The sequence below is a fragment of the Vipera berus genome, assembly GCF_964194415.1.
Source record: "Vipera berus genome assembly, chromosome: 2".
Taxonomy (NCBI): domain Eukaryota; kingdom Metazoa; phylum Chordata; class Lepidosauria; order Squamata; family Viperidae; genus Vipera; species Vipera berus.
In genome coordinates, this window is record NC_138203.1 from 51,348,316 (window position 1) to 51,375,292 (window position 26,977).

A 26,977-nucleotide genomic window follows, 5' to 3' on the forward strand; every position below is an offset into this window, starting at 1 on the left:
GCGCTTCCACTGAGCCCTGACAACCCTGAAGAAGTGCTGATCCTGGCGCTTCCGCTGAGCTCTGACAGCCCTGCAGCTCCAACCATCTCTCGCTCAGGCTTGTGCAGTGCTGCCACCGGTTCAGCTTATTCCCCTCCCCCGCTACTTTTCTAGGATGGTCACGTACCACCTGCCACGTGCCAATGTACCACAGGTGGTACCCGTACCCCTGGTTGAAAAGCCCTGCTGTAGGTCATAGAAGAAGATATAAGATACCACTCCTCGTATATATAGCTACAAATATTTCAGTTTCTTGACTCAACATTTTATATTCTATTTCTGTAAATGCAATTTTTCTTAACTTAGAGTCACCAGCTACCTGATGATATAAGGAAGACAGCCCTGATATACCCTGCCAATTTTATCATTTCAAGGCAAGAGCATAGGTTTCTCCCGTTCCTGAGCTGTTCTGTGTAAAATGAGGAAGGGGCTAAAAAAGACTATTCTACTAACTGGAAGGTCATGGTCTCCAGCTGCCTTCTCTGAAAATATAACAACAGAGGCATGGAACAGGAAGATAATTTTTCTTTATATGCTTAGCTGCCCAATCCAGATTCAGCTTGATCAACTGCTATACTATACTAGTATGCATAATTTTTTCATTTTTTTTCTTTTCTAAATATATTTTACTGTACCTCCCATCTTCCAGCTGTAGAGCTCTGAGTCCTGCCAAGCAGGCTTCTTTATTTACTCGGCTTAAATCATCGCCAAGAATAATTAAGCAGCAAAGGCCAGTGTAAGTCATTGCTATGTGCCCACTATCATATGGATGAGAAATACCAGGCCCCTGAAACAAGAGAAAAATCAAGTTTGTTTACTAAACAAAATTATAATTAGATATACATAAATATAAGCATTTATTTTACTGATAATATCCCTGAGCTTTTTATTATATTTCAGGAAGGATCTAGTCAGGAATACTGGCTTGAAAAGCTATATATAAATGTTCACCTCTACATGACCCACACATATCAGCAACTGTGAAAGCATAGGAAGAAGCTATTTTAAGGCTACATAGATTTATGATACCAAAGAGCTTTTGCAGAGACTTTTTCTCAATTGGTGACTGTTTTTAATCTCAACTTACCTCTGTAGGACAGATCTCCAACAATACAGCATTTGATAGAAAACAACATATCGACACTACAAAAATACCATATTTATCATTTCAGGCAATCTTCCTATCAAGAAGTTAAAGAAGCAGAAGCTTCACTTTTCAAATAGAAAGTTATAAACATGGTGCCAACAACATCCGTGCTAGGACCTTTATTAAATTATTCATAAATGAATTACCGGTATTATTAGGATGAACCATGGCATGGCAAATCTATTCAAAATGGGAGTACAGCAATTAAAAAGCAAATGTAATAAAGAGTTATAGTAAAAGTGGAGGAATTCTACTTCAAGAGATTCAGAAACTGAAGAGATTATTGGACAGCTGGCAAGTCTGTTCATTCAGGTGAAAAACTGAGACAATTGAAACCTGGGAAAGTTAAACATCAAGGCACCCATCAAAAGGTGTTTCCCCTCCTGTATTGATTTTCAGAATGGTGTATCCAGGCCACCTTCATTTAAGAGAAATGCAGGTATCATATTATGACATATCTTCGTGTATTCTATGACTTTCAACCGTTTTAGTGTGGAAGGGGGAGAATTTCTCAGCTTGGAAATGTTATCTGTTTCTGTTTGAGAAATTAATAGACCAACATCTGACAATCCCCAGTAAAGATGAAAATAGTAATGTGGTACTTAATAGTTTGAAAACCCACCCAAAATTGCATCTTCCAGTTTGTCTTTATCCAAGGTTGGCCAATAGCTAATTAAAAAAACAACAACACTTTGTTTGAAGGTTTTGGATTTCAGAGCAAGCATAAACCAGAATTTCTTTGAACTATGATTTGCTTGCTAAATACCTAAATAATCATATCAGAGAGAAAAGGAAAAACACATTCATTTTCCAAAGTATGATCTGAATTATTCTATGGTAGACTAGGAAGAATGGTTCATTATTTGATTTAAGATATAAAAAATATCTGCATTAACTTAAAGCTTTTATAAAGATACTGTATCTGTAAATAATTATATTTCAGTCTCTAAATAAAAATATTTTCCTACATTGATTTTCAGAATGGTGTATCCAGGCCACCTTCATTTAAGAGAAATGCAGGTATCATATTATGACATATCTTCGTGTATTCTATGACTTTCAACCGTTTTAGTGTGGAAGGGGGAGAATTTCTCAGCTTGGAAATGTTATCTGTTTCTGTTTGAGAAATTAATAGACCAACATCTGACAATCCCCAGTAAAGATGAAAATAGTAATGTGGTACTTAATAGTTTGAAAACCCACCCAAAATTACATCTTCCAGTTTGTCTTTATCCAAGGTTGGCCAATAGCTAATTAAAAAAACAACAACACTTTGTTTGAAGGTTTTGGATTTCAGAGCAAGCATAAACCAGAATTTCTTTGAACTATGATTTGCTTGCTAAATACCTAAATAATCATATCAGAGAGAAAAGGAAAAACATATTCATTTTCCAAAGTATGATCTGAATTATTCTATGGTAGACTAGGAAGAATGGTTCATTATTTGATTTAAGATATAAAAAATATCTGCATTAACTTAAAGCTTTTATAAAGATACTGTATCTGTAAATAATTATATTTCAGTCTCTAAATAAAAATATTTTCCTACATTTTCAGAAACTATTTCAGCATTTTTACTTTATATCTTTCTCATTTCTACCCATAAAGCACTGTGTTTAGATTTTACACCTTATTTCCATTTTAACTTCTAACATGTCAGTTAAAACACATTATTCACTAACCTTAGATGGATTGAAAGGGATTCCTAGGTATGAAGAACCACGGAAGCCACAGTGATGCATGTTTGTTCCTTGAGAGGAAAAAAAAACTTGTTATTTTGCATAGAAGAGGTCTCTTAAAAACTGCTAGCACCTGGTAGTAAAAAAAAAATCAGCTGAAATTTAAAGACCTAATGTAACTTACCACTAGAGATATTTTTCAACCGATGATAACTGGGACCAGAATTTCTGTTGCTCAGTAGGATGGTTGCTAAGTGAGTTGTGCCCAATTATGATCTTTTTTGCCATGATTGTTAAGTGAATCATGCAGTTGTTAAGTGAATCCAGCTTCCATTGACTTTGTTTTTGGAAACTGGTGGGAAGGTCACAAATTGCAATCACATGACCCTGGAATGCTGCAACGGTTAGAAATACATGTCAATTGCCAAGTGCCCAAATTTTGATCAAGTAATATTAGGGACGTTATGATGGTCAGAAGTTGCAAGGATCAGTTTAAGTCACTTTTTTCCGTGCTGTTATAAATTTCAATGGTCATTAAATGAATGGCTGTAAGCCAAGGACTATCTCTAATATACTTATTCATTCATACATACATACTTACTTAGAAATTCCAGTAAATTCAAAATGTTTACTTTTGAGTAGGTATGCAGAGAACCCTGCCAGCCTTATAAATTTTAGACAACATATAAACAAGAAAAGTTCCCCAGAACTAAGCATCACTATAAAGTATTAAAAAATACAAATGGTAGTTGATGGTCCACAATAGGAGGCTGAGCTAGCTTACCAAAAGCTAAGAAAGATTAGATCTTGTATTGATCTGTAGATCTGTATTGTTGCAAATATGTGCGTGTTTGTGCCAATGCTGATTTCTAATGATTGTGTTCAGACACTGTTCATGTCTGGACTAGTCTCTGCAGTCTTCTTGGCAATATGTATTGCCCTGTTCACCGCCCTGAGTCCTTCGGGAGAAGGGCGGTATACAAATTTAATAAATAAATAAATAAAATAAATAAAGTGGTTTGCCACTGCCTTCTTCCTAGGGCTAAGAGAGAGTGAAACTGACCCAACTGGCTTTGTGCCTAAAGTGGGACTAGAACTCACAGTCTCCTAAGGGCGGGATATAAATGTAATAAAAATAAATAAATAAATAAATAAATAAATAAATAAATAAATAAATAAATAAATAAATAATCTGGTGCCTTAACCGCTATACCAAATTGGTGCTCTTGTACAAGGTACAAACAATCTGTAAAATGCAACAGAAAGGAAATTTATTTATAATTTAAATAAAATGGATATTGTATAAAATGCTAGAATAATAAATATTAACATTGGCATAAATGAAACAGAATTTTAGAATGTCTTCAAAGAACTTCAAAAATATGCTATACTTTGTACAGAGAGCCGATTGCAACTGTCATCACTAAGGCAATTTTTTGAACAATGGTTCCATAATGTAACCTTAATAGTATCTGTCTCTGTAGACAAACTGTCCAAACGATGTTATGGACGAGGAACAAGTTCTACCTTTGCAAGTGGATTTTAAAATGACAGACTCTAAGAATGTCATGATTAAACATTTACATTGGCTGTACAAAAGGAACTGGCTAATGTCTTAATAATTAAAAGGGCTATGCTAACAAAAAAATTGAGAGATACCCGAATAATTTTCCTACATTGGATTTATAAAATTGTCTTGTCAAAATTTTGTGATAAGGGACAAAAAAAAATGAAAAGAAATAAAGTTCTGGCACATTATTTGAAGGGACTAAAAGATCAAGTTACAAGTAAAAGGAATATAAAAAATACCTCTCAGGAAATTTTAGAATATAAACACAACACTAGGATTTTCAACTCATTATTTGCACAGTTATTTTTAAAGGGAAGAAAGCTATTTGTGAATTTTACACAAACATTCAAAGGTAAAAGCCCACAAGAACACCAATCACAAGCAAGTTTTCTGTTCTTTTTTTAAGTTTTAGGACTGCAAATACTCACAAAGAGATACTTTGATATATGCAGATACATCTTTTTCCAAGCTCACGCAGTAGTCCTGGAAGCTGTTTCTGACTGCCTGGACAGACACAATCAGGAGCAACTTCCAAAGCAGCTGCACAAGCCTGGAAAAAATGCAGCTGCTTTAGCAGTTCAAGGAGATGGGTCTCATATACACCACTGCATGTCCCAAAGTATTTTTTCTGAAGCACTTTGCACAATCCTACAAAACACTCTCACTGAGCCTGTTGCTTTAAAATTATTAACTGTACACAATCCAAGTCCCTGTAAATCTTGGTTTCAATCTTCTTTAACCTGGTACCTCTAGACTAGGTGGGAGTTCCATAATCGCCATGGCAGCTAATGATTATGAGAAATGATTCAACACATTTCAAGGGCACCAATTTGGGAAAAGCTAGTATAATTTTTAATTCAAGTACTCTTGAAATTAATTACCAAAGGGGATACCACAATAAATGTATAAGAAATCACAATAAGAGTCATCCAGCAATTTGAAAATGAAACAAACTGTAGCCAAATTCCAGAAGACTGCCAAAGTCTAATGCTAAAGTTGATAGTTTAGGCATGTTTTGAAATAATAAATGAAGTATTTAAGGTCCACACTGCAGTATCAATGAGTGTTAGAATGTATAATTTTAGTTGCATACCAATGGTATACAGACGTGGCCTAGATGGGAAAGTAACTCCCTTTCTCAAATTTAAAATCTTATGCTCATAATTTACCGTAATTGATACATACAGTATAACAACAGAATAACTGTGTATTTATGCGTGCATATGTTTGTATATATCAAGTCACTGGTAGGTCTTAAAATTTGAAATGTCAAAACCCCCTGGATTATAGTATGGTGCCATCTAGTGTTTACAGAAATTGTGCTACTTCTGGAAAACAAAAAATAAAAAATAAAACCCCAGCTTTTCCTAATATGGTACTTCAAAATATACTAGATTTTAAGTTTCATAATTTCCCAGTCTTTGGCCTTATTCATTAGAGCACTGTGCACTGTGGAAAGGGTAAATCCCCAAATAAATTAGGATGAATTAAAGTATTTAAAAAGTATATAAAATATTCCATTTATTTAACTCCACAATTCTTCCAGGAAATTCACACTAAAATCTAATGACAACATCATACTGAAGTGTAATATAGCTTGTTTAGTTTGATGTTTTGGCTTTAGCAATTGGGTAAACTCAGAAAAGTATGTTTAGGGAGTCATAGTGGCACAATGGTTAGAACACAGTCACACAAGGCTGACTTTGCTCACTGCCAGGAATTTGATTCTGACCAACTCAAGGTTGATTCAGCCTCCCATCCTTCTGAGATCAATAAAATGAGGACCAAGATTGTTGTGGGCAATATGCTGACTCTGTAAGTGTGCTGTAAAGCACTATGAAGTCTAAACCCTATTGCTGCCATGCTCTTAATCACTTAAACTAAGGTTAAAAATCATAGCAGTGACAACCCAACTTTATAAAATTATTGTATCTATCTTAAAAGTGCAATAAAACTAAGTTCTCCTTTTGCTGTGCGGCCAATATTTCTCTGGCATTAATCTAAGGACCTCTGAAAAAAATCTTGGTTATTTTTGGTGAGAAAGGCTGTACTTAAAGAAATATTACCAACCCCAATAAAAAGGGTACATGAAATACCTTCTAAATCACTCTAAGCGTCATCTTTCAAGAACTCCTGCATACAGTTCATAATAAACGTGATTACTGGTATGTTTTAATCTCTGTGTTCAGTATTTAAAATAAATCCAATGTTTTCATCCCATATTTTGGACTTCTAGTATAGAGATTAAAAGTGCCTTTGTAAACTTGCTATAACACTTTTTATGTAATCTTGCTGTGGTTCCACAGAAGAATGATGATGTACTATTTAGATTTTACATTTGAGCTGATTTCCACATCTATAGTATTTTTACTTGAACCCATTTCTTTATTATATGATTTCTCAAAATGAACAAATAAATAATAAATATCCTACATTTCGTGGAGACCTGTTAAAGAGGAAGTATCTGGTCTATAGACCTCCTGCCTAGAGTAAGGTATTGTTAATAAACCTTTATTGTCAAAGTACAACATGTGTACACTGAGATTAGCTGAGCCTCCCCCCGTGCTCCCTTCCCCCAACACACAGTGACAACAAACCCTCCATCCTACCACACCATGTGAACCAACTACACCACACACCGGCCTCCCAAGTCAATTCTGCATACGTTCACGGAGATTATATCCCATTCAAAAGCCTAACAGCCCACGAATAAAAGCTGTTTTTCAGCCTGTTTGGTACGGCTGGCTATACTCCTGTATCTCCTACCCGATGGTAGGAGAGTAAAGAGATACCATCCAGGGTGTGAGTCATCCCTGAGAATTTTCCTCTCTCCCAAGGCACTGAGCCCTGGCGATGTCATCCAGTGGTGTCAGGGGACAGCCCACAATTTATTTATTTTTCCCACAAGATGGCGGCGCATTCACACACAGCGGCTCTGAGCTCCCGGTACTGGTGTGTGGTGATTGGATTAATGTGCGTATGGATGAATGTGCACAGTGTAGTGCAAGGGGCTAAAATACCCTACACACGTATAGAGCTGTTAAACATCGGGCTTGCAAGGCAATCTGAAATTACTAGTGATTTTCAGCAGTCACATAACATACCGAACTGCATAGTGAGGCCTCCAGGATCTCCATGGATTGTCTTCGGGACGGGGAGGAGACGACGTAAGCGAAAGAGAAAGGAGCGAAAGCAAAAACGTGGCTGCAGAGCCAGGATTCTGATTTGACTTCAAAGGCAGCCTTTTAGACCAACATTGCCGAGTCTTTTTTTGAGCAATGCCAGATCCCTCGTCCATAAAATTGACGAATTACAGCTGCAGTTAGCAGCAAGCAGACTTCTCCGTGAATGTTGTGTGATGGTTGTCACGGAGACCTGGCTACAGTCAGAGATACCGAATGCAGCTGTGGAGTTGATAAGCCGAGTCATTCACCGCTCTGACAGAGATAAAGGCTCAGGTAAGAGTAAAGGAGGAGGACTGTGTGTGTATATACACTGTGAATGGTGTGTTAACAGCAGATTGGTATACACGTATTGCTCCCCAGATGTGGAACTGATGACTGTTATATGTAGGCCTTTCTATCTGCCTAGAGAAATTACTGTGGTAATTATTATAGCTGTTTATGTTCCACCTGATGCCAATGTCAACATGGCACTTTCTAAGCTGTATGACGTCATCACCAGGCAGCAGCAAACTCACCCAGAGGGCGCTCTTGTCGTGGCTGGGGACTTCAATCAAGCTTGTCTGAAGACAGTTCTCCCCAAGTTTGTACAGTAAGTGTAAGTTTCCACCAGAGGGAAGAACACTTTGGACCATGTGTATGCCAATCTGAAACAGGCATACAGAGCTTTCCCTCTTCACCACCTGGGTACATCCGACCATCTTTCACTCCTGTTGTGCCCAAAGTATGTTCCTCTCAGAGAAAGGACTCAGGCAGTCACAAAAAGGGTCAGAACCTGGCCAGTGGGTGCTCTCAGTCAGTTGCAGGACTGCTTTGAAACCACTGACTGGAGTGTATTTGAAGAACAAGATCTAAATTCATATACAGATGCCGTACTCTATTAGAACATGCACTGATAGTGTAACAACGGATAAGTGCATTAGGGGAACTGTAAACCCTGGATGACTGCAGAGATACGAACACTCCTGAGAGCCCGGGATTCTGCCTTTAAGGCGAGGGACAGGGACAGATACAGAGAGGCCAGGGCAAATCTCAGAAGAGGCATTAGGATGGCAAAACAACAATACAAACAAAAGGTGGAGGACCACTTAGCAGATAATGATCCGAGGCAAGTATGGCAGGGACTGCAGCACTTAACCAACTATAAGGGCAGCACGAGGAGCATGGCAAACACCGATTCCTTGTTGGCTGAGGAGCTGAATATCTTCTTCGCCCGCTACGAGGTTAAAAGACCAGACCCCATAGCATCTGCTGGCCGGCCTTCTGACTCTCAGCCACTCACCCTGTGTGAACACCAAGTGAGAGCTGTATTGAAGGCTGTGAATCCCAGCAAAGCCGCAGGCCCAGATGGGGTGCTGGGGATAGTGGTCAGGAATTGTGCCGACCAAATAGCAGGGGTACTGACAAGGATTTTTAACATCTCCTTGCAAACGGCATGTGTACCATCATGCTTGAGAGCAGCTACCATTGTCCCAGTCCCCAAGAAAACTGCAGTTGAGTGCCTGAATGACTACAGACCTATTGCATTAACGTCTGTAGTCATGAAATGCTTCGAAAGATTGGTTCTCCAACATCTTAGGACACGCTCCAACTGGACTTTGATAAACATCAATTTGCCTACAGGGGAAATAGGTCGACAGACGATGCCATAGCTACTACTTTACACTCTGTAGCAAGTCATCTCGAGAAACCTGGAAGTTACGTCAGGATGCTTTTTGTTGACTACAGCTCGGCTTTCAACACCATTTTGCGGAGCATTCTCATCGAGAAGCTGACTGACTTGAAATTCTCCCCCGCCATCTGTGATTGGATTCAAGACTTTCTTAGGGATCGGTTACAAACAGTGAGGGTCGGGTCTGCTTTGTCCACCTCCCTGAAGCTTTGCACCGGCATGCCACAGGGCTGTGTGCTTAGCCCCTACCTGTACTCTTTATACACATATGATTGTGTATCATCTGACCCATGCACTGCGATAATCAAGTTTGCAGATGATACAACTGTGGTGGGTCTTATTACAGGTGGGGATGAGACAGCATACAGGGTGGAGGTACAAAAACTATCCATATGGTGTAGTAACAACAACTTGCACCTAAACATCAGCAAGACGAAAGAGATGGTGTTAGACTTCCGGAGAAAAAAGGAGGAACCTGCCCCACTTTACATCGGGGAGGACTGTGTGGAGAGAGTTTCCTCCTTTAAATTTCTGGGAGTCTACCTCTGTGAAGATCTGACTTGGAAAGTTAACACAACCCAGGTGGCTAGAAAGGCCCAACAGAGGCTTCACTTTCTTAGGGTCTTGCGGAAGAACAGGGTAGAACAACGGCTAATGACCCTCTTTTACCGGTCTACTATAGAGAGCGTCCTCTCATACGGTATTGTGGTTTGGTATGCTGGTCTGACAGCCGCGGACAGGAAAGTATTACAACATGATGTAGATACAATATCTGAAGGAAAACCTCTTCCAGCATCCCTCTACTTAATTCATAAGATGAACTTTGCAGGCCCAGATTAAAGTGCCCTCTTTACAAGAAAGCAGGTCTTTCCAGAGATAATAGGCCAACTCTAGAATGCGTTGTCAGTGACTTTGCCTGACAACTAATCTTAGTGTCTTGTTAATAAACACATTTTATTACAGGGAAAGACTGGTTTTGAAGGGCAGCATTTAATTAAAAATGAAAACCAGCTACCTTTTGTCTACATTGCTCTGTATCAGAAAATCTACCTCAGACTTCGTGGAGCAGACAGCAAATGGAATGTAGGCCACTGATATCCAACAAGCAAACTGTATTCCAGGCATCCTGTTAGTTAACTTTCTAACATGTAATGTGACTTCTTTCATTCTTTTTTCTTATAGCAGTGAAAAATTAGCCTTACATTTATTAAAATAATGGCAGATTGGGGGAGTTATCAATCTGTACACTGGTTACAATACATTGTTATTCATACTAGTCTAATAATTCTTAAAGAAATTCTAGCAAAATAATTAAAAGAAAAAATCTGGCAAAGTTTGTCAGAAAATAAATGTTTTTTTAATATAACAGCATGCAGAAACAAACTTTTAAAAGTTATCAGCAGGTACGCATAGGAATCTCATTCTACTTTCATTTCTTACTTACTTTGGCAAAAGTTATTATCAGCAATGTACAGCTTTTGCCAAGCTTCACTGCGCTGTTCACTGACTTAGGTAAGAACAAGGATATTTTAGGACTGACAAGCTCTTAGTATAGTTCAAATAAAACAGTTTCCACAATTGATTAATATTCAGATGAACAAGAGAATGGTCTCTGTTTTTAAAAGACACATGTGTAATGAAATGTTAATAAAATAAAAGCTAAAAACTCACTCACTGTCTTCTAAGGGAAGGACTTGCAGAGAATAAATCCATTCTATTATATCCTCTTTGTTCACAACATCTAAGGAATCCAACATATCCAACCCAGAAAGTGCAAAAAAAGCAATTGTCAGCCTGAAAAAAAAAGAAAAAAAAAGGGGGGGACGACAGCAATTTATTATTTACCATTAATATTAACTGCCAACTCAGGTGATAAGTTATTTGCATGTAGGACAACTTCAGAATTAACTGAAACAACATGAATGTTATAACATGAACATAAACTGAATGAAACATACAGTACTCCAAGCAAGTAGTTATTCAACCATCAAATATGTTCATTGTACTTAGATGAACAGTCACATTACCCTCATTTCTTACCCTGACTCCAGCATTACACAGTCAATTTTTCCCTACGTGCCTGTTATTTCCACCTCACTGAATTTTCCCTTTCCCTTAACATTAAATCAAATTTAACTGATCCTCTTACTCAGGCCTGCATAACATATCCCATCAAGCAGCCTTGTGCAGCCTGCTGACTTTTTTTAAAGAAGTTAATAAATTCAGCTCTGTCCCAAAAATAACACACTGCCAAGCACCTCCAAGTGTCACTGCTCCTGTCAGTTGCACTGGTCCTGCCCTCTCACTAGCTGAAGAGCACCTGATCGGTGCATCAACTATTCCTTGTGCATCAACTATTTCCTTTCTACAAACCAGGGTGTATTTGATTTAAATCAAGTCGATTTAAATCACAATTTAAATCACTAGTAAAAAGGCTTGATTTAAATCAACTCGATTTAAATCATAATTTTTAAAGAGCAGCTGCCATCTCTGTCCCACAGCGGCTCCTCCTCTGACCCGCTGTTCACTCACCGACAGTCCCACTCACTTTAATGGGACGGCTGGTGATGCGGCAGTGACACAAGGTGAGGGACATGGCGGGCAGCAGGTGAGTGGATGCCCGCTAATAGGCGCTGCCAGGATGGATCTGAAATGACAGGTGCTCTTTAAATGTAAGGACTCATTCTTGCTGGTAGGTAGAAGCTTTAATATTATTATTTGCAAACAAAATGAAGGTTTTTTATTTAGAATAACAAACTGTCAGGTTAGTAAAACAGCGATATCAGAACTGATTTTAGGTTAATAGGTTAATCACACATAGTAGGAGAACTACTCAAATTCTTTTATTTAATTAAAACACTTAGAGCCTGGTACAGATGCATTTCTCTTCAAACAATCATACAGTTTGTAATGTGCATAGATTTGCAAAACAATGGGATACAGGAATATTCCTGAACTATGTTTTTTTATTTATCTCATGGTTACTGTGAAATTATGCGAATGCATCAATGCAGTATATGTTATCTAAGCTTGCTCACTGAATGATTTTACCAAAAATGTAAATATTGCAGAATATACAGCCTCATGCTACACAACTAAGCTGCATTTCATGCTGAATAAACTAAGCTATTAATATATTTTAAATAGAAAACTTATATTGATAGATTTTTACTCCAAAAGTATTTTATTAAAATAAATTTGATAAAAATAAAAAAATCTGATTTAAATTAAAAAAATTTGATTTTTTTTAAAAAAATCGTTGATTATTATCCACCCTGCTACAAACTCTGCAGGCTTGTTCTTATTCCTTTCTCACTCTTATGCAGATCACACACTTCTGTGGTATATCTGAGTTAATACCAGAAACACGATACTCTTGTTCCCAATTATTTTCCCCTATAACATGTTATTTACTTTATAATTAAAAGCTATCAAGACAGAGGCAGATACATGTGTCTCTACATTCAGACGTTCTGGAGACTTCTATGTATTATTGCTATGTATCATTTCAGAGAACTTAGCCAGGTCCACTGGCTGAGGAATTCTGGGAGTTGAAGTCCACAAGTCGTAAAAGGGCCAAGTTTGAAGACCCCTGCACTTGAGACATAAAAGTAAATAGCAACATTGATTGTGTACTAATTGTATTAAATCATAAGGCACACTATAAATACTTAAGCATTTACATAATGGAACAAAAGAAAATTTTTCACACTGATATAGAAGCCAAACAGCTTTATATGGTGCTGGAAATCAGTCAGTCCACACACAAAAAAAAACACTTAAATTTGAGCAAATGTTAAAACTATTGACTGAATTAGAATTTTGCTTAAATCAGAAACTGGAAATAGTTTAAAGAAATAAATGTATATTTATATTATTTGCAAAATAAACTCATGCATTTCATTGCTTACTTAATTCCCCAAATTCAGGATGAAATAGGACTATACAGATTCAAAGGAAAAACTGTTTCAGAGTGTACACAAAAGTATACATAGCACCTGTCAGAAACTTCTTAAATCAAATACTGGTAGTTCTCACTTACATCTTCCATTTCAAATTCTAGGAAGAACTGTAGAATGGTACTGAATTCTTACACCATCAATTATTCTGAAAAACCTGAAATGCAGTAAATGCCTATTGCAAGAACAAGCTTCTTACTCACTTTGGAGCATGCAACATTTTATCTTAGAATCTTTCAATGAATGCTTTTGAAAGAAAGATACAGCTTAACATCTATCAAAGTTTCGCAATGCAATAAACAAAACACCACCAAGCACATCCATACCTGCACACCCACTTTTAATTGCAATCTGTGTTTAAATTTTACCATTTAGACTAATTGTGTTCCTTGCATAATCACCTTTAATAGATCAAATAAGTACCCTAGATCACGCAAAGTACATTCAGAGTAAATAATGCAGTACATGTCTCAAGGACAGAATCAACCCCATCCAATGTGCGAAGCACACAAAGTAAAAACTCCTTTGATGTGTTTACAGAAACTGCAATACCTAGCTTAATAGTTGGATAGTGTACAAAGGACTAGTTAAATCCCTTGCATCTAATGAGACAAACTTTTACATTAATGAAGACCTTTAGCTCTTTCTCCCCAAATGTAGACATATTATCTGCAGTTGAAATAAATTTTATTTCAAGATAGTGAACTGAGAAAATCAGTTTCAAAATGATGAAACTGCTGCTAAAGAAAATTTCATTAAAAAGGGCATATTCTCTGGCTGCTTCTTTTTTAGAAGCCCCACATTTTCTTTTTCTCAAGGGCTCAGACATTAAGTCCACATAATACCCAAGTATCCTGATCTCAACTCCAAGCCTAGAAATATGAATTTGCCACACATCCTGAGGGCAATCTTGCAGGTGTTCACTCAGAACTAAGTTTGTCTGAGTTCAATAAGGTGCACTTGTAAGGTTCAAACAAATACTTTCTGTGCAATGTTTGTAGTAGTCACCAGTTTACTCAACCCAGATTTGTCCAAGAACAGAATAAATCCACAAAGAATATTTTCTACATTTTCCATTTCAAATTCTATACTTATCTTTTAAGCTTTCTCTTCTTAATTCAAATTGGTGGAGCAGTGGGCTAATGCCTCCTTAAGTAACACCAGCTGCCTGCAATTAGTGCAGGTTCGCATCCCACCAGGCTCAAGGTTGACTCAGCCTTCCATCCTTCCGAGGTAGGTAAAATGAGGACCCAGATTGTTGGGGGCAATTAAGCTGACTTTGTAATAATGCCGCTTGGTGTGTGTGTGAAAGCCCTAACAAGCAGGCATATACATAGAATGAAGGCTACTGCTAAGCTTGTAAGCCGCCCTGAGTCTTCGGAGAAGGGCGGGATATAAATGTAATAAAAAAAAAAATTTCAGCCATGCGTGTCAAATTATTTTGAGAACCTTTCACTCAGGCAGTCAGGCCTTTGCAAAGTGGGTACCCTACCAGCTAAATCAGGTAAGAGTTACTGTCTGCTTTCAAACCTCTATCCATCTCAAACAGGGGAGCAAGCATTCAAAAGTTTTGACAACTGTACAACAAAACATCTGGATTCTGATCAAGGGTAAGCTGCAAAAGGTTACAGCTTAATGAAATGGAAACAGAAAGTTATTTTAACGGTTTCGAAACTGCAGTAAGGGAAAACAGATCATATGTCTGATCTGTTTTCCGAAATTTGATCTAAAACACATCGCGGAAACTGGATCTAATTTTATTTTAGTTCCAGTGAGATTGTCACTGTGAGATCACCACACCCAATAAATATTAAAGCTGTCATTCGAAGTGAGTGAATAAACGGGGATAACTCTGAGCAGACATCTGTTTTCAGTTTCCAGCTACCACCGACAACCATCAAGGCTTAGGATGCGGGAATTTTGGCGCCCAGTCAAGTTTAATTAAGAATTATTAGACTAACGCCATTTCACAAATATTGACTCCAGAAAGCTTCCCAGAGCGCCACTCCGGCCCGCCGGCCCGACGACACCCCTGAGTGGCCAGAAGAGAACAAATCCTGGCGGGTTATTCCCGCTTCGGAGCGGACCCCGCCCACCGCTCAGCTGTCCCAAGCACTTCGCGCCGGGGCTGCTTCGGAGGAGGGGTAAACTCGTCGTTTACTTCCCATCCGGAGAGCCTGGAGCAGGGGTCTTCAAACTTGGTCCTTTTATGACTTGTGGACTTCAACTCCCAGAATTCCTCAGCCAGCAAAGCTGGCTGAGGAATTCTGGGAGTTGAAGTCCACAAGTCATAAAAGGGCCAAGTTTGAAGACCCCCTGGCCTGGAGCGTCTTCCCGCTTCCCCGAGGGTACCTGCTGGTCTCCAGGGACGAGTAGCGTTCAGGCAAAATCTGAAGGCTGCGTTGGAAGAAGCGCACGTGGCGTTCCTTGAGGAAATCCAACCTTTCCCCGTCCCCAAAGGCTCCCTCGTCTTCCACCACCACCGCCGGGCTCGCCATGTTGGTTTTCCGCTTCCTACTCTCTCACACACGCAACTCCGTCACCGGCGGCACAGTCATGTGACGCAAGCTCCAACGCTGGGCCTTTGTTGTTGTTTTTTTTAGCGGCCGCGGCGGTAAGAACCGGCAGCTGACCGAACATCGTTCCGCCTCTTGCGCCCGAAGAGGTGGGGCTAAGCGGCTTTGGCGCCAAGCAAAAGCACGTTTTAAAATTGCTCCGATCGTTCAGGCCCACGGCATTGGGTAGCAAATGGGTGACTTGTTCCTGATGGTACACAATTTTTCCCCCAATTTTTTTTTTGGGGGGGGGCGGGGGGATCGGATGTAACACTGTTGCAAAATTAGAGATTTATATCTGTTTACGTGGCTTGATCCGGAACTATTACAGATATGATTTGGAAGCTTCAATGTGCAGAAATGTAAGCAATGTAGCTTCTGTCCAAGAATCTTCTGAAATTTTTTTTTATTATTTTTATTTTAATCCCATTTACATCCCGCCCTTCTCCGAAGACTCAGGGCGGCTTACAATTTAAGCACAAACCAATGTAAAATGAGGACCCAGATTGTTGGGGGCAATTAAGCTGACTTTGTAATAATGCCGCTTGGGGGGTGTATGAAAGCCCTAATAAGCAGGCATATACATAGAATGAAGGCTACTGCTAAGCTTGTAAGCCGCCCTGAGTCTTCGGAGAAGGGCGGGGTATAAATGGAATTAAAATAAATAAAATAAATAAATGTGCTTAGCAATAGCCTTCATTCTATGTATATGCCTGCTTATTAGGGCTTTCGCCCCCCCCCCCAAAGCAGCATTATTACAAAGTCAGCTTATTGCCCCCAACAATCTGGGTCCTCATTTTACCTACCTTGGAAGGATGGAAGGCTGAGTCAATTATGCATTTCATTGATACAACACTGATAAAATAATTACTAAAATGTTTCAAAGATCATATTCAGCAAAGGCCCACCAAGCTCAAGGTTGACTCAGCCTTCCATCCTTCCGAGGTAGGTAAAATGAGGACCCAGATTGTTGGGGGCAATAAGCTGACTTTGTAATAATGCTGCTTGGGGTTTGTGTGAAAGCCCTAATAAGCAGGCATATACATAGAATGAAGGCTACTGCTAAGCTTGTAAGCCACCCTGAGTCTTCGGAGAAGGGTGGGATATAAATGGAATAAAAATAAAAAATAAAAATAATTATTAAAACAGGTATTGTGCTATACCTACCTGTTCTATATTTTATGCAGATCCTCTAGATTTTTACAGGGGATCTTCCAAAATTTACCATCAAATCCTAGAATATATCTGAGCTTGTGCAATTAAAATCAACATCTTGCTCAGCAGCATTACAATGACAGAAGAACAAGAAATTATGTAACAAAATTTTGTCTCTGGAGAATTTTTTACAGGAAGTTTCCATGCCACAATATTCATTCTTTACCGCATCAGCATTGCATTTAAAAGGGAAGTGCAAGATCCCAAAACCACACTTTTTTTTGGAACTAAGGATAAACAACTAAAACAAAGTTACGCAACTTTGTTTTCATGAATGCTAACTAGGGTGAGATTACAATGTGCTCCAAAGTGACAAAGTTTGATAATACCCACAATGGACAAACGGCTGGTGAAGGTGATGAAGCTTCTATAGATCAGGGCTTTTCAACCTTTTCACCCATTGTACCACTTTTAGGATTTGGCAACATCCGAGTACCACCAGTCGCCTAGCAAGGTTTCAAAAACATGACCAAAGAAAAAAGTGATAAAGTACCGGTAGTCCTCAACTTACAACAGTTTGCTTAGTGACTGTTCAAAGTTACAATGGCACTGAAAAAAGTGCCCCCCAAGCCAGAGCCGAGCAAGACACCTGCCTGCCCACCCGGTGGCACTCTTCCTCTTGTCCAAGGTTTTCATTGTTGTGAACATCTGTTGAGGATTGGCAGCGGGGGTGGGTTGGGGGATGTTTGGTTTTTATTCCCCCGTCTGCTGGATGGTTGCAGCAGGTTTTGGTCACTTCACATGACCCTGGGACACTGTGACCATCATAAATATGAATCAGTTGCCAAGCATCTGAATGTAAATCACAAGACCCTGGAGATGCTGCAACATTCCAGCTGATTGGCGCTTCTTCTGGGCTCAGCAGGCATACCGAGATCAGCACCAAGCTCCAGCTGGAGCCTGGTGCTGATCCTGGCACTTCCCCTGAGTCCTGACAGCCCTGCAGCTCCAGCCATCTCTCGCTCAAGCTTGTGCGGTGCTGACACTGGTTCAGCTCATTCCCCTCCGCCGCTAGCACTTTTCTAGGATGGTCACGTGCCAGCTGCCAATGTACCACAGGTGGTACCCGTACCACTGTTTGAAAAGCCCTGCCATAGATGACTATTTTTTTCTTTGCTTGTAGAGAAAACAATATCTACATATATGGGTGACTGGAAACCCCTTATTAGATTTTTTGGCTGTAATGAAAACAATGTACTTACGATATATGGTTTTGATAATTAGAAAACTGAATAATAGAGTGAGCTTTCTTTTGTCATCATAGGCAAAGAAATAATTTTGTAATTGTATTGACAGTATATTTGTTGCAAAAGAAATCAAGTTTCTATTTCTTGGCATGTTTGACTTTTTTCCATTTCTCTTCTGCTTTTTCTTTTTATTAGTTTGTCTTAGTTTTTATGTTCTTTGTAAAACTTTTAAAATACATTTTAAGTTGCACAATTTAATCTTGGACAAGCTTACTTTGAAACATTTTCAGTTGTTTGGAAGAGTATGCAGAAAGAAAATAATTCTCTCTCTCTCTAGGGCAGGGGTCCCCAACTCCCAGTCCGTGGACTGGTACCAGGCCGTAGCATGCCAGCAACCAGGCCGCGCAAACAAGCAAAGCCCCATCCGTGGGATGCAGGCAGCACATAAAACCACGCTCCCTCCAGTCCGCAGAAAAACCTCTCTCCACGTAACCTATCCCTGGTGCCCAAAAGGTTGGGGACCTCTGCTCTAGGGTTTTTAAATCTGTTTTATTTGTTTGTAAAAAAAATTACTTTTGAAGGATGGTGATTAAGAAACAACTCATTTTTCTATAACAAGAGCTTATTATTTTCTGTCCCATTTCATGAACATTAAGATATTATCTGCTTACCCTCTTAAATTAATCTGAGTTACATTATATAATCACTCTCACCCATCTTTGCCCATTCTCTCCCCACAGGACATAACGGGCCTGGGTGCTAGCCACAGTGGCAGAGTGGCTGGGCCTTACACCTGCTACCCCATAGAGGTGAGAGCTCTATGGGGTATGCCTCACCCAGAGTACGTTCTGGACCACCTCCGGAAGCAGAGACACAACCCATCGTGAGAGGATGAGGATTGGCCTGCTTCTGGGGGTTCGCCCGGCCAAGTGGCAGTGGCAGGGCGACGATCCAGATACGCACCTACCCGACTCGACCCTCCTGCAAATTCACCATCCAGGGGACAGCCTTCCCGGAACCACCTATGACTATGCTTGTTCAATACTCTAGCATAGCACTGCACGCCCTCAGGGGTTCCCCACTCTCCTGGGTGCGACCCGCCTGCATCACATCCAATCTTGATGACGGGCCCAACCACTGGGCCTCCGAGAGATGGCCGGGCAGGGTCAGGGGCCTCCAGCATAAGCCCAACAAGAGGCCCCTGATTAAGTTCCTAGTTAAGTTTTTTGTGGGGTTAGGGAGGGGGGAGGGAGGAGACTATGGTTGCGCGGGAAAGGCACGCCTTCCAGCCACCATAACGCATGCCAGGCCCACGGCCGTTCGCGATGGTGTACAACGAGGACCAGTCGCCGATAACACCCAGTGGCGTACTGACAAACGTCCCATCCCTAGGATGGTGGGGAATGGCAGAAGGTGCACAGACAGAGGGCCGTATCGTCACCGGGAGTGTCATCTCCGCTCTGTACAGGCGGTGAGACGCTCCGACCCTCTGTTCTCCCCCGGAGGACCCGGGAGCAAAGGTGCGCACCCTCCCATGCTAAGGCTGGTCTACCTGAATGCAAGGTCCGCAGCTAACAAAGCTCACCTCATTCGTGACCTAGTGGAGAGTGAGCATGCGGACCTGGCCTGCATCACGGAAACCTGGCTGGGCCCAGAGGGGGGTGTTCCTCTGGTTGACCTCTGCCCGCCAGGTTTCCAGGTACTGCACCAGCCCCGGGCTCATGGGAGGGGCGGGGGAGTGGCAGTTATCATCAGGGAATCCCTTAGCCCGCGAGAGACCACCGTCCCTCAGATGGTCGGGTGTGAGTCTCTCCTACTAAGATTCGGCCCAGGGGCGCAGTTGGGTCTGCTGCTGGCGTACCTACCACCTAATCGTGCAGCGGCGGCCCTACCCGAGCTACTCGATGTCCTCTCAGGGTTGGTGGTTGAATTCCCAAGACTCATGGTCTTGGGCGACTTTAATCTACCGTCCCTGGGAGGATCGTCCGAACTGGCTCGGGAGTTCATGGCTTCCATGACGGCCATGGACCTGTTGCAAATAATTTCTGGGCCGACTCATGAGAGAGGCCACAACCCAGACTTGGTGTTCTTGTCTGGACGGTGGCGTGATGATGTCGGTGGGGGTGCCACAACTATTACGCCCCTGTCATGGACCGATCACCACCTCCTGCGGCTAGACTTCCCCCTTGCCACCCCCCACCGTGGGTGCACGGTGCCAGTCAGATGGTACCGCCCTAGGCGCCTAATGGACCCTGATAAGTTCCAGGCAGCGCTTAGGGACTCGCATGCACCCCCTGCTCACAGCTCGGCGGAAGCCTTAGTGGAAGCCTGGGAAAAGGCAGCCACGGAGGCTCTGGACCGAGTTGTACCCTTGCGGCCTCTGACCCGGCGCAGATCCCAGCGAGCCCCATGGTTCACCGAGGAGCTCCGGGAGATGAAGCGTCGGAGACGGGGCCTAGAGAGCCGTTGGAGGTCCAGTCGATCCGAATCCGACCGATTGCGACTAAGAATCCTCACCAGGTCTTATCTCGCTGCGATAAGGGTGGCAAAATCCAACTACTTTTCCACCCTCATCGCGTCCGCAGATAATCGCCCGGCTGCCTTGTTCAGGGTGACTCGCTCCCTATTAAACCAAGAGGTGAGGGAGGAACCCTTGCAGGGTCGAGCCGAGGAATTTGGTCAATATCTGCTGGATAAAATCGCTCGGATTCGAACTGGTCTGGACTCCAACTGGGCTGAGATGGAAGAACAAGACATGGACAGTCTTGTCGACGTCATCTGGGAAGAATTTGATCCTGTAACTCCTAAGGAAGTGGACAGGATTATGAGAAGGTTGAGCTCCTCCACATGCTTACTGGACCCGTGCCCTTCCTGGCTGGCCTATGCAGCTCGAGAGGGGACACGAGGCTGGTTCCTAGCGGTCATCTTTGCTTCTCTGAGTGAGGGTCACTTCCCCACCGCCTTGAAGTAGGCGGTGGTGAGACCTCTCCTCAAGAAGCCCACCTTGGACCCATCCTCTTTGAATAACTTTCGTCCAGTCTCCAATCTTCGCTTCCTTGCGAAGGTTGTTGAGAGCGTGGTGGCGCACCAACTTCCTCAGATCCTGGATGAAGCGGTTTATCTAGACCCGTACCAATCGGGTTTCAGGCCGGGCTACAGGACGGAGACGGCATTGGTCGCTCTGATGAATGATCTCTGGAGAGCCCGGGACAGGGGCCATTCCTCTGTCCTAGTCTTATTAGACCTCTCGGCGGCTTTCGATACCATCGACCATGGTATCTTGCTGCGACGCCTCAGGGGACTGGGAGTGGGAGGCACGGTTCTGCGTTGGTTCTCCTCCTTTCTCCAGGGTCGTTCGCAGTCGGTGCTGACAGGGGGACAGAGGTCGACCCCGAGGCCTCTCGCTTGCGGAGTCCCTCAGGGGTCGGCCCTCTCGCCTCTCCTGTTCAACATCTACATGAAACCGCTGGGTGAGATCATTCGCAGTTTTGGAGTAGGGTACCATCAGTATGCTGATGACACCCAGCTTTTTATCTCAACTCCTAACAATATCAGTGATGCCCTAGACGTGATGTCCCGCTGCCTGAAAGCGGTCCGGGAATGGATGGGGAGAAACAGGCTTCAACTGAACCCGGACAAGACTGAATGGCTGTACGTACCGGCAAGCCAGGAGATTCAGAACGTCCCACTGCTTAACATTGGGGACAAGTTACTTCCCCCTGTTGATAGGGCCCGCAACCTGGGTGTCCTCCTAGACTCGCAGCTCTCCCTGGAAGACCACATTGGAGCTGTGACCAAGGGGGCCTTCTCCCGGGTTCGACTAGTTCGCCAACTACGGCCTTATCTGGACCTGGATTCCTTACGTACAGTCACCCATGCCCTTGTGACATCTCGCCTAGACTATTGTAACGCTCTCTACATGGGGCTGCCCTTGAGATCCACTCGGAAGCTTCAACTGGTGCAAAGTGCGGCGGCACGGACACTCTTGGGAGCCTCCCGATACTCCCATATCACACCTCTCCTCCGTGCGCTGCACTGGCTTCCGGTTGCTTTCCGTGTGAAGTTCAAGGTGCTAACAATGACATTCAAAGCCCTACATGGCATGGGTCCGGACTACCTACGGGAGCACCTTCTGCCGATGTCAGCACCCCACCGTCCTGTGCGCTCCCACAGAGAGGGCCTCCTCAGGGTGCCACCGCTCAAGGAATGTCGGCTGGTGGCCCCCAGGGGGAGGGCATTCTCAGTGGGTGCGCCAGCCCTCTGGAACACCTTACCAACCGAAATCCGGATGGCCCCTGACCTCCGTACCTTCCGTCGCGACTTAAAAACTTTCCTGTTCCAGCAGGCTGGCCTGGCATGATAACGTTAATTGGGGTCCCAGTTTGTGTTCATTAGTGTTTCTTATTATTTTATTGTTCGGTCTGTATACCTTCCTTCCTCTGTACACCGCCCCGAGTCCCTCGGGAGAAGGGCGGTTTATAAAAACTAATAAATAAATAAATAAATAAATAATCAATCTAAGTAAAGGAAAGAAAAAACACGTGTTAATTTTATCTGTTTATTTTTTAGTTGAAAAAACCAGTGACAGTACACAGAAAACAATACATTCACTTTTTCTGAGCTTTACCGAAAGAGGTCACTTGCTAAACCTGGGTTCTAGAGAAAAAAATTCAAACAAAAAAAGCTTTTGCAAGTATTTTACAATGAAACTATACTTGATTTTTATTTAACATAACATTTATATGTACATTTACAATATTTCTCATATATAATACAAACTAATAATAAATTAGGTTACATTATCTTCAAATAAATTATTTGCAGATGTCCAATTATAATCCCTGTCGCCAGCTTGGAACAGCCCTATCAATATAAAAATAAGATTAGTATCTTGCAAACATATTAATCATATAAAAGTTCATTAATCACATAAATATTTAAATTTAAGGTAATTTAAGATGTACATTAATTATACACTATTTTAATTTTCTCACCTATGAGGAATATACAACACTGGCCCTGTACCTATAGGTCCAATCTCTTTTGTTCGTTCTTCCCAAACTTTTGTAGGTCTGAATAACCTGCATGGATCCCGAGTTACATTAATGTGAACCTGTTAATAGTGAAAATACAGAAAAAGTCATTTAAGGCAATTGCAAGAACAAATGAATTAAATAATAAAAAGTAAAAAGTAAACTTGCATAGCACTGTATTTTCATATTAGTTTGGATTAAAGACCAGTAATTTATCATGCATCTGATTCTTGTTGGATACGTAGAACAAAGATACAAATCAAAAGAATGGCGACTACTAACAGAAAAGAAGTCAAATGGGGCCAGACAGTAATTACGGAGTGGTACTAAACCTGATGGAACCAAGACCACTAGAAATACAAAAATTAACTTTCAATCCACCAAGATTATTTCTTCAATATTTTAGAATTATTGGCCTATGGATCATGATTAAATGCTATGTTTCCATTGCTATTACTAATAATTAAAATTTAATAAAAATAATACATTTCACATATTGTTTAATATTTAAAGTTCAGTTGAAAACAATTTTGCACAAAGTTAGTTTTACTGAATTCCATGGGGCTTACCAATTAACATACCAGGAATTAAACTAAAGTCTGTGTCAACAATCCTAAAACACTTAGAAGAAAAACCAAATAAATCCATTAGGAATTACTGTTGATTCATCATCTATACAGATTTACTTTTAAGAGAAGAGAAGCCGATAAGATCCTATTTTATTTTTTAAATGACATATTATGCACTTTGCACACCTAGTTGAGTTACTCTCAACTCAATTTCTTTTGCATTTTATTTCATTCTAACTTATTTACAACTTCTCTTGCTTCCATATGGGTGACTAAATTCTAGTTTCAGGATGTTATATAACAACATTTCAATAATAAAGTAATATCATATGTGATAATTTTTAAATGCCAGAGTTCTTTGAAGTCAGAGGAACATTTCTGAGAAATGTACATGGGACTAAGATATATATTAAATTCTTACCTTCTTTCTCAGCTTAGACAACCTTTTTTCTTTTTCAATCTTTTCATCTTCCTTTGCCTGCTTTTCTAGAAACTTCAGCTCAAGTTTATGCAGATCCTGAATACAATAAATGAAATACTGCTATAAATCTCACTCTCTCTCCCCCTTCCTCCCCAGAAGCTTTTGTCTGAGATAGGCCACCATATAAATTGAATAAATAAAATAAATAAGAAAGTTTTTTGTTACTCTTGTTACAAGTTAAGTAGCCAGTGTCAATTAATTATTTACTATGAATAAACTTAAGCAATAACCTTGCCCAAATGCCCAGAATATATAGCACTGTTAAATTTTACATTCACCAATGAAGACTTGAATGCTACTTAGCTCTTGACTAGTTTTCTCTCTCTTCCATATAGATAGCCCTTGCATTTATGACCTTTGCAGGTCTATAAAGCAAAGGAAAGCAGAAATAAGATTATAAGGACAATCATAGTTTTAATCAGCAGCCGCTTCCCTTCACAACTAAGTTATCAATCTCAACTGTGGTCACTATAACTGCCCTTCATTGTCATAGAACACAAGGATGCCTGAGGTTTGCAGAATCTGCTTTGGCAACTCTTCTGCAGGGAGGGGGATATAAAGATCAAATATTGGTTAATGGATTTTTTAAATTTTAAATTGGATTTTTATTCAAGTCAAAATTTAAAACAAGTGCTTGATAAAAGCGGCTACATTAGAACTAAACACGGTAATAACCTCATTATAGTCCATCCAATTTGCTAATGCTAATACTGGGACGCGGTGGCTCAGTGGGTTAGGACGCTGAGCTTGTCGATCAGATGGTCGGCAGTTTGATGGGCCGAATCCCGAGTGCCGCGTAGCAGAGTGAGCGCCTGTTACTCGTCCCAGCTTCTGCCAACCTAGCAGTTTGAAAGCACGTAAAAATGCAAGTAGAAAAATAGGGACCACTACAGTGGGAAGGTAATAGCGTTCTGTGCGCCTTTGGCGTCTAGTCATGCCAGCCACATGACCACGGAGACGTCCTTGGACAAGCGCTGGCTCTTCGGCTTTGAAACGGAGATGAGTCGGAAACAACTAGCACGCATGTGCGGGGGAACCTTTACCTTTACCTAATACTGGGATGTGATATTAGTGAACAGACTTTAGCTAATCTCGGTCTAAAAGTACGAAGTTAAACATGGTCAATGAATAAGAAATTTGGGATTAGGCAAGCAAGGGGCATTTGATTAAAAGAACAAGGGATATAAATATGAAATGCAATTAGGAAATGAAACAAATACAGGGAGACATTTCTGCCATATAAGGATTTCAAAAATACATTTCTGATCTTCTTGAATGAAACAAAGGTAATTGGTGAGGGTAATATAACCTATGATACAGCTTGTTCCCTGAAGGGAGACTGGCTGCTCTCCTTATGGCCTTCTGAAGAAGAGTGAAGAACACCCTTTAGAGGTTTTTCGTATATGTTCTTGGTGGTGAGACGTAGTTGCTATTGTTATATTATCATATTATATATGCTATTTTGTTACTTCTGTTATATTTTGTACTTTACTAGAGTTCTCCAGAATTGGCAAAGACCACTCTTACGGATAAATAAACTGCAGTCCATTCTGATGTCTTCAAACTTAATAGGGTATATTCTTTGATAACAGCATGTAGAACATCCTTCTTTTGCCTTAAGGAAATACTGGAGAGACAACTGCTACATGTATTTGTTTTTCATAATTACTGTCTCATCAATTCAATTCTTGATTACCCCAATCAGGTGGTTATTTTAAGCCTATATGAATCATTATTTTAGAAAATAATCCTAAGGATTTGCCGTTTTAATGGAAACAGTTGTAGCCAGACGAGACAAATCAACTGAATTTCAATGTCCATCACTAAGAGGCTTCATATAGTGATAGAGAATTGTCCTTTTCATATGAAAATACAAAGAAACCTAGAGAAAATATGGAAGATAAACAAGACTACTCACTCGTTCTTGGAATTTAACTATTTCTTCTGCTGCAGTTCTTTTCCTCTCTTCCCTTTCAGCTTCCTCTCTCTTTTCTTTTTCAAGTCTCAGCAGCTCTTCCTGTTCCTTTTTCTCTCTACTATAATCTTCCAGCAATAACTTCATTTGAAGCTGCCGCTGACGTTCTCTCTGCTTTTTTTTCTCCTTCTCTTCTTCTTCTTTTAACTGAACTTCCTGTTTTGCTGCAGTTGCAAGTGCTTTATCTTTCCTCCATGCTTCAAGCTCTGCTAATCTTTTTTTCCTTTCCTCTTCAGTTTTCTGCTTCTGAGCTTCACGCTGACAGTGAATATCAGTGGGCACTTCCTCAGGATTTTCTTTCTGGGCTAAGATTGTACCTTTTTCTTCTTGTTTCTTCATCTTCCATTTTTTAATGGCCTAGAGGGTAACAGTAAAGTGAATAAAATAATTCATAAGTAAATTTGTCATCGTGGCATTTCTAATCTTCTGAAGGAAAACAGGACCTAAGACTGTACTTCTTATTAGTAATCTGTACAACTGGGCCCATAGGTGTCACCATCCTTCTGAAGAGATCTTAAAAATCTGTCTGACAACAGTGAGAAACAAAAATATATATGTATGTATGTATGTATGTATGTATATATGTATATGTATGTATATTTATTTATTTATTTATTTATTTATTTATTTATTTATTTATTTATTTATTTGGATTTGTATACCGCCCTTTCCCGAAGGACTCAGGGCGGTTTACAGGGAATTAAAACAAGAAAT

The 26,977-nt window shown here is 40.7% G+C and overlaps 2 protein-coding genes across 8 annotated transcripts in view; both read right to left on the reverse strand.

Moving 5' to 3' along the window:
- PGGT1B (protein geranylgeranyltransferase type I subunit beta) overlaps positions 1–15,776 on the reverse strand; it is a 29,020-nt gene extending 13,244 nt beyond the window's left edge. Inside the window, exons 1-5 of one of the 4 annotated variants that reach the window (XM_081320828.1) lie at positions 15,601–15,776; positions 12,704–12,886; positions 10,965–11,083; positions 2,869–2,936; positions 675–826 (exon numbers count right to left, since the gene is read on the reverse strand). In XM_081320828.1, coding sequence (XP_081176954.1) covers positions 675–826; positions 2,869–2,936; positions 10,965–11,046 — 302 coding nt within the window. In that variant the 5' untranslated portion in view covers positions 11,047–11,083; positions 12,704–12,886; positions 15,601–15,776. Of the gene's footprint in view, positions 1–674; positions 827–2,868; positions 2,937–10,964; positions 11,084–11,837; positions 12,525–12,703; positions 12,887–13,331; positions 13,468–15,600 lie in introns of those variants that run through there. The other 3 variants (XM_081320829.1, XM_081320827.1, XM_081320830.1) reach the window with 3 other exon arrangements.
- A 6,940-nt stretch (positions 15,777–22,716) lies between these two features.
- Positions 22,717–26,977, reverse strand: part of CCDC112 (coiled-coil domain containing 112) — a 33,889-nt gene continuing 29,628 nt past the window's right edge. For 2 of the 4 annotated variants that reach the window (XM_081315582.1, XM_081315583.1), the window contains exons 7-10: positions 26,207–26,620; positions 24,229–24,324; positions 23,200–23,318; positions 22,717–23,068 (exon numbers count right to left, since the gene is read on the reverse strand). In XM_081315582.1, the coding sequence (XP_081171708.1) occupies positions 23,038–23,068; positions 23,200–23,318; positions 24,229–24,324; positions 26,207–26,620 (660 nt within the window). In that variant the 3' untranslated portion in view covers positions 22,717–23,037. Of the gene's footprint in view, positions 23,069–23,199; positions 23,319–24,228; positions 24,325–24,854; positions 25,128–25,998; positions 26,621–26,977 lie in introns of those variants that run through there. The other 2 variants (XM_081315585.1, XM_081315584.1) reach the window with 2 other exon arrangements.